At 47.0% G+C, this 15,206-nt stretch overlaps 1 protein-coding gene across 3 annotated transcripts in view; it reads right to left on the reverse strand.

Annotated features, from left to right (window-relative positions):
- LOC8036491 (U4/U6 small nuclear ribonucleoprotein Prp3) overlaps positions 1–15,206 on the reverse strand; it is an 86,541-nt gene that overhangs the window by 19,821 nt on the left and 51,514 nt on the right. For all 3 annotated transcript variants that reach the window (XM_029978745.4, XM_040502941.2, XM_029978735.4), the window contains one exon: positions 9,408–9,521. In XM_029978745.4, the coding sequence (XP_029834605.1) occupies positions 9,408–9,521 (114 nt within the window). The remainder of the gene's footprint in view (positions 1–9,407; positions 9,522–15,206) is intronic.

Here is a 15,206-nt window from a genome sequence, read left to right on the forward strand (position 1 = left end):
GATATCTGTGTGTAAGGAAGGAGTGCCCGATTCGAAGCCGGCACAATACAACTTCGTGAAAGCGGTTCTTAAGTAAGGAGCTCTCCCAAGACCCAAGGACTGGTTTGCTTACATGGAGCTTGTTATTAGACTCCATAGCCCACTCTGCCTGCCATAGACGAAAAAGTGACGACTTAATTAATGACTTGATATCCTGATAGGGCAAGCTAGCTTGATATTGAGAGCAGTTACCTGAAGATGCAGCGAGCCTGTCTGCCTCCTCATTACCCTTTATACCCATATGACTCGGAACCCAGCAGAATTTTATATTGTGACCCTTACGTAAAGCTCCAATAAGTTTACTTCGCACCTGTTCCACAAGCAAATTCTTAGTGGCTTTTAGAGAGCATATTGCAGTAATAGCACTTTGAGAGTCCACAAATATTACGGCCCGTCTAGTTTTAGTCTTCAGAATATAATCCAATGCAAAAGACACAGCATAGATTTCAGCAGTAAATATACTCGCAAATTTCTCTAGACGTTTAACTTTTACAAAACGACCTGAATGCACGGCACACCCGACAAACGATGAAGTCTTGGCACCGTCCGTGTAAAAGTGAGCATAATCTTTATATTTCTCTTCCAGGTCTAGGAATTCCTGCTGAATCACAAGAGCTGATATGCTATTCTTATTAAACTTAGTTAAAGTCCAGTCACAAAAAACACGCTCCACATTCCAGGGCGCCACGCAGACTGTGTTATGAATTAGGTTAAGTTCGTCCAGACGAAGTTGAAGTGAGGAACTAAATTCCTCTATACGAAAACTTAACGGTCTGACGATGCTTGGCTTATTTTCAAAGAGACGATAGAATTGAGACCTTTGTACGGAATGATACGTTGGGTAATCAGGGTTTGCTAGGATCCTAGACGCGTAGGTTAGGCTGAGGTATTGACGTCTTTTACACAGCGACATCTCATTTGATTCCGCATACAAACTAAGTACAGGCGATGTCCGAAAAGCACCTGTTGCCAAACGCAAGCCAAGATGATGTACAGGATCCAACATCCTGAGAGCAGATGGGCGAGCTGATCCGTACACCACGGCGCCATAATCGAGACGAGATCGCACAAGCGCGGCGTACAAATGCAACAGGCATTTCCGATCCGACCCCCATGATTTATGAGCCAAAACTTTCAGAAGGTTTGTGGAACGAAGGCAAATTTCCTTGAGAAATCTCAGGTGGGGAATGAAGGTAAGTTTTTTATCAAATATAACACCAAGAAACCTGTGCTCCTTCCTAACAGGAATCAGAGTACCGTTTAGTTCCAAAGCTGGGTCTAAGGAAAGCCCGCGACGTAGGGAAAAAGGCACACAGACTGTCTTTGCAGCAGAGAACTTGAAGCCATTTTCGTCCGCCCACTTACAAAGTTTGTTTATAGCCAGTTGTAACTGCCGCTCACAACTAGAAATATTGCAAGAAGATGAGGAGATCTGTATATCGTCGGCATAAAGAGAGTAGGAAATAGACCGAGGTAGCATTTGTGCGAGAGAATTCATTTTCAGTACAAACAAAGTGACGCTCAAAATGCCCCCCTGTGGGACTCCGTTTTCTTGAACAAAAGGTTTAGACAGGGTGCTGCCAAGCCGGACTTGAAAGGTTCTGTTTGTTAAAAAGTTCTTAATGCATTGCAACATCCTACCACGGATATTGCAAGCATACAAGTCTTTCAGGATACCATATCTCCAAGTGGTATCATATGCCTTGTCTAAGTAAAAAAACACTGCAACACAGTGCTGCTTGTTCACAAATGCTTCGCGTATAACGGTTTCCAGGCGAACCAAATTATCGAGAGTAGATCGACCTCGGCGAAACCCGCACTGATATTTGTCAAGAACCTTTTGCCTTTCTAATATGTATATTAACCGCCTGTTTATAAGCCTTTCAAATGTTTTCCCGACACAGCTCGTCAGAGCAATGGGACGGTAACTTGATGGTAGTGAAGGGTCTTTCTGTGGCTTGAGGAGCGGGATGACATGTGCATGCTTCCAGGCATGGGGAAAGCAGGCTTTTTCCCACAATAAATTGAAGAACAAGAGAAGACTTTTCAGGGATTCAGGAGAAAGGCGACGAAGCATTTCATAATGAACTGCGTCGGGCCCTGGAGCAGACACCCTCGTTATGTCAAGTGCCATTTCAAGTTCACACTGCGTGAAAGGCTGGTTATAAGGCTCAGAGTCTCCTCCAGACATGGAGATATTTTGCCGCTCTGCACGAGATTTAAATCTACTGAACGAATCACTGTAGTTTGCCGAGCTGGATGTGTTATAAAAATGTTCACCAAGGATGTTGCCGATGTCAACTAAAGATGAAGAAGGGGCATCAAAAGTAGGAATTGTATAGCACCTATAGTCTCCATTTATTTTCCTGTATCTATCCCAAACCTCCTTGGCTGGCACAAAACTATTTATAGAAGAAACATACTTCATCCAGGATTTCCATTTTGACTGTTTCCTGGTCCAACGGGCTTTAGCTTTCCGCTGCCTGAACTCTGCGAGATTACGTGATGTGGGATATCTGCGAAATTTGCCCCAAGCCCTGTTTTGATCCGCTAAGGTTGTGGCACACTCCTTGTTCCACCATGGTTTGCATTTTTTGGCACATTACCAGAGGTTCGTGGAATAGACACCTCAGCAGCTTTTAGTATCTGCTCAGTAATATACAGTGTAGCATCTTCGGGTGACATAGAAGAAAGCAGAGCAGGGTCCAAGGTGGAATGTAACCCAAAAAGTGACCAGTCAGCTTTATCTAACTTCCACCTAGGGATACGTTTCAAAAGTGAGGGCAGCTGAACAACGCTCTCTAAAACAATCGGAAAGTGATCACTGCCAAAAGGGTTGTTAAGAACATTCCAAGTAAAGCAAGGAAACAATGAGGGCGATGAAATCGACAGATCTATGGATGTAAATGTGGTGTGAGCTGCACTGAAAAATGTTGGCTCTCTCCCATTAAGAAGGCATAGCCCAGATGCCAATAAAAAACGTTCAACTACACCTCCACGAGAGTCTTGACGGATACTACCCCAAAGGGGGTGATGGGCATTAAAATCGCCTAGAATGATAAAGGGTTGTGGCAGCTGATCTACAAGACCCTGCAATTCACTAAGATGAAATGGAGTATTAGGTGGTAAATAAAGTGATACTACAGTTATGAGGCGGTCTAAAAGAAGGCACACTGCCACGGCTTCAAGTGGTGTGCAGAGCGGGACCTCAGAGCAGGCGACTCCACCTTGTACAACCACTGCCACGCCACCAGAGGCAGTATCACTAAGACGGTCTTTCCTAAAGACCCGGTGACGTCTTAAAATATGAGGAGAGCGATCATGAAGATGAGTTTCCTGAAGAGCAAGAGCTATCGGCCGAAGCTCATCCATGAAATGATTTATATCATCAATATTTCTTAAAAGGCCGCGACAGTTCCATTGCATAAAATTTACTTTTGCCATTTATAAAATTTGTTTATATCGGAAAATGTAAATCAATAAAACTCGGTAGTAAAAAGATTAAAACTAGGGAGAGAGACAACTTGGATTACTTCGGCGCAGTTACCGGTTTTTTGTTCTTCCCAGCACGGGTCTGCGTCTGCCACTCCATACTATCCGGGTCAGAAGCAGGAGCAGCCAAATCGTCTAACTCTATGGACAAGTCTGCCTCTTGAGTCGTGTCGCTGGTGTTAGCCAGTGTTTTCTTCCGACTTGGATCACGGGGAGCCAGGCCCCGGCCGCGACCAGCGGAAGAGGCAGCGGAGGTGCTGGGCAGAGCGTCTTTCAACTCTGCCTGCTCCGGCCCCTTGGATACTGGGAGAGCAGCACGAGAGTTGTGCCGCTCTTTGGAAGAGGCCCTCTCCAGTGAGTTGGGGCGGGAGTGTCGCTCCTTCTCACTGGGGGAGGGCGACGAAGTAAGGACTGGCAATGGCGTTGCCTGCCTGTCCTTAGACTTGAGGGCAGCTGGTGTACTTCCTCCACAAGGTGGGGGGAGCTGCTGCCCCTGCGGGGGGGTTGGGGCCCGAAGGGCCACTGCCAGGGCTTCAGGCGAGACCTGGGTGGCCTTCGATTCCGTTCGCGGTGGAGGGCCCCTGCGCACCGCATCGGAGTACGTACCTTTTGAAAGAAAGGAGAATCTTTGCTTAGCTTCTGGATATGAAATGTTTTCTTTGGCTCTCAGGGTAAGGATTTCTTTCTCTTGTCGCCACAAGGGGCAAGAGCGAGAGTAGGCAGGGTGAGGACCCTTGCAGTTGGCACAGGAAATGGCATCTTCACAGATGTCGGCTTGATGGTCGTGGCTGCCACACTTTGCGCAAGTCTCTCTCCCTCGACAGCTGCGCGATCCGTGGCCAAAGCGCTGGCAACGGAAGCACCGCTGGGGGTTGGGGACATAGGGGCGGATGCGGCAATTAAGGTATCCTGCCTTGATGGTTTCTGGCAGTGTGTGTCGTTCAAATGTAAGAATGACGTGTTTGGAAGGGATTTCCTCACCATTTTTTCGGAATATGATGCGCTTAACAGCAACAACACCAACACCTTGGAGTCCCTCGAGGAGTTTTTCCTCACTAGTGTGCAAGAAGTCGTCCTCGGAGAGGACCCCACGGATGGTGTTGAGTGTGCGGTGAGGGCTAACTGACACTTTGACATCAAGAAAACTAGTCAACTTCAGGATCGCTTCACTTTGTTTTTTGGTGGTTACCTCCACTAAGAGGTCTCCGGAGTGCTGCTTTTTAGCCTTGTAGGAGAACCCGACAAGGTTTTCCAGTACTTTGGCAACAACAAAAGGCGACAGCTTTGCAACGGGTTTATGTTCATCGAGCGAATGAACAATGAAAAACTTTGTAAATGTTTCGATTTCAGGATCTTTGTCAGTGGTCTTGGGTTCAAGACAACGCCTTTTAAAGGCTTGCCCTGAACGGGGTTTAGAGGGGTGGGGCGCCATAGGAGGGCAAAAGGTGTTCAGAATCCGCGGTGCACCGCCCACCACCGAGCCCAACAAGGGGTTAGGTAACGCACCATAACAAGAAGGGCTTGGCTGGAGACGTTACGCTAACAGTGCTGCCGGGAAACTATACCCAAGTGTGGGTCAAGACAGAGGTCCATTGCCACCCAAGGTTAGCCCTTGCCGCCAAAGAGGGGTGAAAAAGGAGTAAGATAAGTGAGAGAGAAGTAAAGGAAACAGGAAAGGTAAAAGTGAGAGATCGGAGGGGATAGTAGAAGAAATGGCGACTAGACTGAATCATCCTGGCCGGGCCTTACCAGGACTCCCGTCTATGAGAAGCGGGGGCCGAAGTGGTGTATTGCCTCACCCGGGGGGCCCCGAAGGGTCCAAACCTGCCCCGGGCTCAGCTCAACCACCAGGATTCCCTTTTCCCCAGACACGGGAAAGCCACGCACAGCCAGACGTGGGCGGGCGAACCCGCATGGCTCGGGGTCCGTGGAGACGCCACTCTGGGCCAGAAATGGAGGATGCCGCAAGATTGTTTTGCATTGCTAGGCGAGTGCACAGTGGCCTTCCATATACGCTCCGTGCGGGAACTATAGGGGGCGCTTTGAAAAACGTGCACAGCGCCGCTAGCGGAGGAGCTGGCGTTCGACAGTGAGGCGCGTTCAGCAGCCTGCGGGGGGGGTTTTTGCATGCGAAGCTGTGGCGGCGTAAGCTCGCACGGACAGAACTTTTGCTTTTTGAGCCGATACGTTGAGGGTGACGTTGCATGAATGCTGGGGCAGACCTACGAAGGGCATTTAGCTGTTCTCCTCATCTTATATATTGAGTTTTAGTCGTTATTCGAGGGAATTTCTCTAGTTGCGGCCGAAAAAGGAGTTGAAGCAATTTTCCGAAAAGCGAGACGGCCGCCACCATAATTGCTCTGAGTGGGAAATTTATTTCGCTCGTCGCTGTAATCATAGGACTGCTGGAACAATGATATCTGGAGGCGAGTGAGATGTTCACTAAGTTTGTGCACGAAGTGTGCCAAGTTTCATCAAGACAGCAGGTGTGAAAGTTATGTTTCTAACAAATAAAGAAATAAAGCTGTGCGGGATATCCAACATTGGACCCAAAATGTTGTGTTATAGCGGGCTGTGCAAAGTTCAGATTTTGGCACGCAGGTGCTTGGACTTCACAGAAACATGACACAGCACTTATACCGAAAAAAGGTGGCATAGGGAAACCAGGTGGAAATTTGGTTCGGGCGGTGTAACTCAATGGGAACCGGTTTTGACCATGAAAGGGCTGTCGAGAGGATACCACTGGTCGTGGGAGGTGGAGACTTTGCAGGTAGGAAGGGACTAGTGGACTGTACTCCCAATTGAAACAACTTTACGAAAAGTGGTTCCAAAGCCGAGAAAACAAAGTTGTCGGCCAACACACGGTTTGGCCGTCAAGGGCTTTTGCGGTCAGCTGTTGTGTAATAACCTGTTGTGCGAGGTGCTGATTTTTGGCGCACAGGTTCTTTGACATGACCGTAACTTGACACAACACTTATTATACCAAAAAGAGTTGGCATTGCGAAACTAGGTGGAAATTTCATTTGGGTGGCGTAACTAAATGGGAACTGGTTTTGACCGTCAAAGGCTGTCAAGATAATACCACCCATCGTGGAAGGTGCACACTTTACAGGTAGGAAGGGACCAGTGGACAGTACTTCCAGTTCGAACCACTTTGCGACAGGTGGCTCTAAGGCCGAGAAGAAAAAAATTGTCTACAGAACTCGGGGTGTCAGCGTTTCCACATCCAAAAAGGAGGCTTATCAAAAAAGAAAGCACACCACATAAACTTCCATACTCAAAAGTCGATTCTCCAGTGATTCCAAATTTCATTGTTGTTTTCTTTAGATTCATATTTGTCACCTTTTTACTGTTCGAATCTTTCTTCATAAAGTACAGACTGCGTGCCATACTTGTCCGGAAATATCATCGACATGTACGATGGGGACGAAACTTCTTTGGAGGGCATTCCTCCAACGAAATTGGCACTGCATACCCGCGAGTGTGGGATGGCATTTCAGTTCGTCCCATCGGCACTAACACATGTAGGCGTTACTGGTACGAAAATAAACGCAGAGCGCAAAGCGGCAGTGTAGAATATGTCAGCCGTGCCGACAAAGTGGCAGACATGATCGGGAGACCAAATTTCTCACGTCGTATGGCACGGGTCCATTGTTGTCGCCGTCCCACAAAACATAGGCAAAGTGAAAAACTGTGAAACTTTGTCCTCACGAGATACGACGCATAACTATTGAAGCACTTAATGACGCAGCACAGGCAGCACTTCATGCTGTTAACCCAGCGCAACCGCACCACTCCGACTTCAATGCGTACCAACGTCCGCGGCGCGGTTTCGGTTTCGATTTTTCTGGGGTTCTCACTGGCTCCCTTCAATACCGGCCGCGCGGCGGCACGCCAGTCGCGTCGCACGGAGTGTATATACATTTCACACCCTCAAAGAGCACATACTGGCCATACGTTGAACCTGCACTTGCATCAACATTTTTTCTAACCATTATATGGGATTATTAATTTAGCCATGTCTACTGGTTGGTTGAACTAACTTTGGGGTAACTTAACGACCATACAAAAAACTAAATAACACCCCTAAAAGAATTCTTAATCTTTTGTGTCGTCCATTTCAACATTTATATGACCGTTCGGTTTTCTGAAGAACTGCCCTACAATGATTATTATGATGCAACGAATGGTCCCCCAAATAAAAAGGACGAACTGACTGAGTCAGCTCCCAGCCGACTTAGTGCCACCTGCACTAAAGGAACACTCCGGCATTTTCTTCATAGTTCCCTATTTGCCCGAAAAACTGCTAAACACGCGAACAAACATCGCTGAAATAGTAACCCAAATGCCGGGTCAAAACTATTTTTTTTCCTAAAGTTACTGACTGTACAATCTTGGTTCCCACCGTGTTTTTTCAACTGAAAGTCTCTACAGGCAACAATGAAAAAGTGGCATCTGCGGCAGGCAGGGGTTCACTCTTTGGACTGTAGCCTTTGTTCCCAACTGTTTCCAAGCAGTTTCATAATGTCCAATGAATGCTTTGGAAGCTCGCTCTGCCACAGCACGTATCAAATGGTCGGCGTAGTCCATTTTAAGCCTGCCTTCCCTCGAACGCAGGGAAGCCTGGCTTTCCCCAAAGTCACGGCACTGAAAAGCGTGGGTACATTTGATTGTTGGCCTTGGCATCATTTTCACTTGCCAATTCCACATTAACTATGGTGAATTTCGCAATACTACCGTAATATCCCAAGATAGCCCACCTAAAATTGAAAGTAAACGGGATGAAAATATGGAGGGGGCTAACTTTTGTTACGCGATCAAAAAAAAGTTGAAAAAGTGCCAGTATTAGATTTCGTGGCCTGCGGAACTTGCGGTTGCAGGGAGGGGCAATGAACCAAAGAGGACTGCCCTTCCCAGTCAGCAATGTTCATTTATCTCCTGTCTTGGCTCAGTAACACCATTTTTCCCGAGGTCACCACTGGCCACGGCCCTGCAATTACTAACAGTGGGCTATCTTTCGGTGTTTTCAAAAAAATAGCAAATCGTGCCAAAAATCGGGGACGAGTTATCTTTCAAGGGTGGGGCATATCTCGGGATATTAAGGTAAATAGCGGACCGGAAAGGGTAAAGGCCTGTGATTCCGAAAATGTGGTTAATTGGGGTAGCTAAAAAAATTGCCGGAGTACCCCTTTCGTAAATGCAGAGTACACCCATGCTGACTGGACGGTGTACGACATGCTAGCCATATTGGGACACCAATGCTTTTCGACGTTTCCCCAACACGCCGTCGGTGCGTAGCATGGGACCCGGCAATACCGAGACGTTGTAGCCGGCGGGGGGCGATGCGGCGAGACAGGCCACCATTCCTTCGGCCAACGTCACGTCAATTTACCCACTGGAGATTCCGCCCACTAGAGAATTCTCCCACTAGGGAGTCCGCTCGCTAGGCCTGTGTTTCTCCTCAGAGCCACTGAGGCGGTCAGATGCTCGTTTAATGGCACGAATGTTTTCGATGGCCGTCTTTTTAACATTTGAAGAAAAGGGTAAAAACCGGGGCTTGGAAGTCTGGGCTACTCGCACCACACCCCGCACCAACTGTACACCCACATTATTGTGGCAAATCTATCCAAGGTAAAGTAAAAAGAGCCAGTTGGGCATCTTAATTAAGCTCACACACTTCGCAATTTCCGTCAAAAAAACCAAAAAACACAGATTTTAAAATTATAAGTAATTTTTAAAAAAATTCTTTTTTTATATTATTTTTGCACCAGCCATTCTGTAATCACCTAGAAAGTGGAGCTTTTCTAAGAAACTTTTGCCCCATTTCTCTTAAAAAACTTAAGTGAACCTGCAAACCAAGAGTTAGAAAGCCCTACCTGTAGACGGAGACGTGCACCCCTCGGCTGGTGTCCTCCTTGAGCTTCTTGACCTTCTTCTCCCGCCGCTGCTCGGTCGTCAGCTTGCGGGATGCGTTGGCCTCCTCGTGGGCCCTGGCAAACCCAAGAATACCCTCTCGTGAGCGGCTCTTTCTTTCCAAAAAAGGCCCGCAACGCGTAGCTCCATACGGAGCGAAAATTTGCCCCCTCCCCGCACTATCGTGCGGCGGCACTGCAGACACGGGCACGGGGCGTACAGTTTTCTTCATCATAAGCCCAGATGCGCGTCGATTTTTTTGTTCGACGGCAAAAATCAATGCCGGAAAACAGAATCTCCGAGAAAAACAAAACCCTCCAAAAAAAAAAACCCGAGTTCGAAGAAAAATAACCCTCGAAGACACGGAAGCCCATTAAAAACTTAAAGGGCGATTCCGGTCAAATTTTCATGTTAAGAAAACAATGCGGTCCTACGTCGTATCATCCGAAAAGCCTAGGTGTAAAAATATTATGACGCAATTCCGCGTAAAAGTTTAATAAACCGGCCAACCAAGTCGGAGCGGCTCCACGGTCACCAAAATTTGCCCGATATAGAGGGTGACACACGGAGCAGCGCAGTCAACGCCACCATGTGGACGCGGCCAACACTGCACGGGACGTCAACCACTGGAAGAATTGTTTTGCTTCTTAAGGCTCCGCTATACTCCTAAGTCAAGTGCAGTGAATGCAGAGTAGAGCAGAACTTGCGCCTTTCCAGCAAGCATGGAATCGATGTCTGCGACCAATCAGCATCGGTGTGAGCCGCGCTACACCTCGTTTCGGAGTGTGACGGGGCCTTTACTTTCCGAGGTGCAGAGTGCAGGGGGCGAGAGAGAAAAGAAAGCAGACACACTGCCACTGCCCGACTGTGCCGGGTCAAGGACGCCATCGTTGACGACGTAGCCAACGCCTCCGTACCACATGAAGAACCAATGTTGCCTACAACAGGCAATTTTTCAGTTTCGCTTTGTGATTTTTTTTTAAACGAGGTTTCCAAGAAAACTACAACTTCTCGGAAAATGAATGACATAGAACCGTTTATTAGTAGTTTGGACACGATAATCACCAGTAATCCCAAAATTTTCGGAATTCACCGGAGTTACCCTTTAAAGGGGAACGGAAACAAAATGACGAGCGCGCGAGCCTCTACCCCTCGCTTCGAAGTCGGCCAGCGAGAAGTGACAAGCGTATTGCACTCGTGACGTCAATAGTTCTCGAGCGGTCAAGGGTACCGTAGTTGCGAGCCTTGCCGCCTGGTGGCATCGACGCGTGACAATCTCGCCTAGTAGTAATATCCGAGGGCTGTATGCCCTATGGTTTATACGTACCTTGCCCGTAACATCATTTCTGGCCATGCCGGTACTGTACGTGCCACAAGTGTTCGCCTCACCGTGTTAGTTTCACAGCGCAGAAGCAGTGGCTTGAGGGAACCAGTAAGTAGAAATAGCCATCAGTACCCAGCAATGGCGTACGGTTGGCCTGACAGAGGTCCCCGGATCCTCGGATCAAGCTCCTACCTAGCGTCTGCAAAGAACGGCAATCTCGATGGTGTGGAATGAACGTTGCAGAAGCACCGTGGAGCTGATACTGCAGTCCGCAGAACGATCAAGTGCTTGCGCTAGAAATGCATGTCTCAAAGCAAGGAGCGTGGGCTAGTTTGCGATTGCAGCTTTGACTGCAGTCTGAGCTTATGAGCGTTCTCTGCCAAGTCACATTCGAAACTAAGTAACTCCATGAGAGAGCCATACTGCCGCAAACAGGCGCTGCTTCTTAGGAGCTCATGACGTGATGGCATTCCAACGGAGCTTCACAGACCGCCACCAGATGCAATTCTGAAATCTGTTCATTAGTTTTAAAATTCGTGTCCTTGACTTCTCTGCCTCCAGCCCAGAAACACTAGTCTAGGCTAGTGTTTCTGGGCGGCCGGCACAACATGGACAATGTCTAAACGAAGGAATAAAAGTGTGAACATTTCATTTACGTACCCCTTGAAAAGTCGGTACAGAATCTCGTCACTCGTGTCGTGGTATGGTCGTACGACCGTATCACCGGTGCTTCCCTCTTTAACCACTTAACAGTTTTAAACGAACCAGGCTCGCTCGTGGTTTAGTTTGAGGCTCTGCCAACAGATGGCAGCGCTGAACTTTTTTTAAATTTTTCACATTCTGTTAGTGGCTAAGACTTGATTTTGAAGGTAACAAACATTATTTTGAAGACAACAATTAAGCAGTTGAGAATCACAAATTCACCAAAACTAAAAACATTCAAGGGGAGACATGAGTCTTCCGAGCCAAAAAAAAGCATTTTTGGGGAAATAGTGATTTGGGACTCTAGCTACAGCTATTTTTCTTCTAATCTCCCAAGTTTCTTCTTTTGTGTATCAATATTTAAGCCACAATATCAATTTATATAGTACCTTCGCGGGCCGAAGTTGCATTCAGCTTGATGCTACAACGGGGCTCTCTCAAAACACAAATCTCCGACTCTGCAATTTGGCAGGAGGCATCTGGGGCAGATAGCATTTAAGCCATATTGAGTGCAAATTCTTCAATATAGGCCTCGAAAATTTTTCAATTTATCTATCCTTTTATTACTTGGTCCACACATTGCACGCCAAACCTCAATGTGTCATATAAGCAAATGTAGCTAGAAGCTACATTTTCGGTGCTTCGACTTGAACGAGGGCGGTCGCACGCTCTCGCGAGCCCTCGCCAGCACGTACTCCGAGCAGAACCGAGTGGATGGGCGCGTGATCCGAGTGCACGCTACTGGTCTTATCCCGACAGACTTCCATCGTGCGCTGCGGCGAGTGTGATTTCATGCTTCACACAAAATACTAGAACATTCATTCTGAAGATTACGACGTCCTTTTTTCGCGACGGTGTTGGCATTTCCAAATGAACAGATTGTACTAAGCGTCCATGCTCCGAGGCGAGCCTCGTTGACAAAAAAGTGCTACTGGCCTCGAGATCAAACCAGAGGTGGCACTACTGTCGCGCTATCATCATCATCAAAGCGGGGATAGAAGCAGGGCCGCCCCATAGGCTCTTCACGTTCGCGCGCGAGACGCCGTAGATTCTTGCGTTTATTTTGTCGCATAGTATCGGTGGGAAAGAACTTCTAGCGAACACTGATGCGATACCATACCTGCCAACCTAGCAACATGGAAATTCGGGAGACCGCTGCGCGGGGGGGGGGTTGAAACATTATTTTTTTTTAGTTTAACAAGAAACCCCGTGAAGAGACACTTTGCGCAAATCACACTGTCTTCGCAGTTGTCTTGGAATAAACTGCCGGTGGTGCCCTGCCCTTCTACGGCACGAGCATGGTTCTGATGCTTTCGTGAAGTGATGCGTATCTTGATGTCAGGCTTGCCGCCGTGCGAAACGCTCACACATCACAGGCGCACATGATACAAAATTCATACTTGTCCGCTTTCCGCGAAACGACAAAGCATGGAAGCTCAGCTGCGTATGGTCTTAGAAATACTTGCAAGTACTTCTTCGTGGCTTTTGAAAGTGCTATCGATCGTTCCAACAGATCGGTGATTCCAACTAAACTCGGGAAAAACACGAAGAGTAGTTCGGCGTTCCGCACCTCACTCGACGATCTGACAAAGTCAACAGAAGCCTAGCGCACCCATGGTCATATAAGCCGTGTTCCAAAATGCGCTCCAACTTCAGGAGTAGAGGTTTCGTACCTTGGTGTTTGAAAATCTACCCTCATTTTACGCTACTGCTTTGAGTTGTCACGTGGTAACCCGCCCGAGTAACCTAAACCTACTCTCGAGTAACTCGCAATGACACACGCGTGATGATTATAGCAATAAAGCGTCATAAATATAATTAAAAAAAAATTACGGCGGACATATTTCGGGAGATCTGAAGTAGCGTCCGTACAATCGAGAGACGTGATCAAAATTCGGGAGGCTCCCGGAAAATTCGGGAGAGTTGGCAGGTATGCGGTACTGTTCGGTGCTTCAGGAAAGATTGAATCGTGTTACCAGCGTATGGCTTAAATTTAAAAAATCGCTCGCGTGGATGTGTCGCATGCTCTAGGCAGACGTTGGGAGGCATGGATCACCACGACGGATGCCTGTCTCCGGTAGAACTGCACTGTTCATGTTAATTTTTTTAATAGATGTATCATTTCACCAGCGTGGGAATCCTGGATAACATAATACTGGTACTGTGACCTGTAAAAGCACATGTTTGACACTTTTTTTTTTTTTTTTTTACTTTTAGCTTTTGCAGTAGTATAAATATTTAGCTTGAAGAGAAGTTAGAGCTGTATTGGAAATTATCGTGCAGTTGAGTTCCACTGCAGCCAATGTTTACCTTTACTGTGCCATGGTGTGGGTAGGTTTTCCGGAGTCTGAACAATTCTACTACGTTCCGATGAGGAGAGAGTGCCTCTTCTAGTTACGATCCGCAAACTGCACATTGGAAGGACAACCAAAACAAGTGAAACAAACTGTTCTAATATATCTGCTGCGAGTGTGACAAACGAGTGTAACCGAGCAACGCAGCAGCGTTCGCGGTATTAAATGCTCCCCTCGGTAGTGGGAGTTCACCCGATTCCATTTTCTCGGTGAGAGCCGCGGATGTCACGAGGCTAATAGGATAAATTTCTGGCTAAATAATCATCTATTCAAACACAGTAGACTCTGCAACTCCAACAAACGACTCGCACCACGACACAGACAGCATCGGCCGCAGCGACACTCTTTTACTGATGAGGGCTAGCGACCACCACGAGACTTTCCGATCACCCTCTGCCCTCACCTAACATATATCGGGACTGGGCAGTTCATCGATTAACCTTCAGATTATTCGAGTAATGCTTTAATTGTGATTTTTGTTTTCGTTTAGTCGGAATTTTGTGCTGGAGAAAGTCAACAAACAGTAAAAAATGCGTGCTTCAATATTTTTTAGGTCTTTTTTTTTTTCTTTTATGACACAGGGTAGCATGGTAAACCACTTCAACGTGCTTTTGATTGTCACTGAGGGTGATTACACTGTTTAAAAAATAACCTAAAAATTACATTGCTTTATCCGACGAACTTGCAAGTCCAGACGCGCGAAAAGCTCAAAATTTTATTGGTCTAAGTACCAAAACGTGAAGGGTCTCCGCACTGAGGCCGATACATTCTCTAAAGGGGTCGTGCTATCAGATTACGAAAGCGTATTGTATAACAGAAACCTGGCTACTAAGTGATATCCCATCTTTTGAATACTTTTCTGACAACTGCTCTATATTTCGCCATGGCCGCAATTACGGAGCTACCGGACAGAAATATGGTAGCGATGCACTTACAGCCCTAAGCAAAAACATTACGGCCCTTCACCGCTTGGATCTCGGAAGTAACGAAAAATGTGTTTGGCACGAAGTGAAAAGGGGCGGACCCAAAAATCTTTTGATAGGAAATTATTATTTAGCCATGTCACTCGATTCCAAGGAATTTGGGCAGGTTTTCACTAGTTTATCGGAAAAACTTGACCCCATTTACTCTAATGCGATCATTGTCGGCAACTTTCATGTACCCGGTGGTCTAGCGAAGCCTCAGTGTCCAGACAACAAATGTGGAAACACTCTGGATGTTCTTTTTACTAATCTTGAAACTTACAATATTGCGATCGTGAGCAATCCAGCCGTTCCCGTCGATATATGGCACTTTCCATTTTCTGTTAAAGCAGACGTGCTACTCATGTCCATGAAAAACAAAAACATATCAGTTAGATTACTCCAACGAGCGTGTGAATC

Source organism: Ixodes scapularis, unplaced genomic scaffold (assembly GCF_016920785.2).
Source record: "Ixodes scapularis isolate PalLabHiFi unplaced genomic scaffold, ASM1692078v2 PGA_scaffold0__279_contigs__length_252992795, whole genome shotgun sequence".
Lineage (NCBI taxonomy): Eukaryota > Metazoa > Arthropoda > Arachnida > Ixodida > Ixodidae > Ixodes > Ixodes scapularis.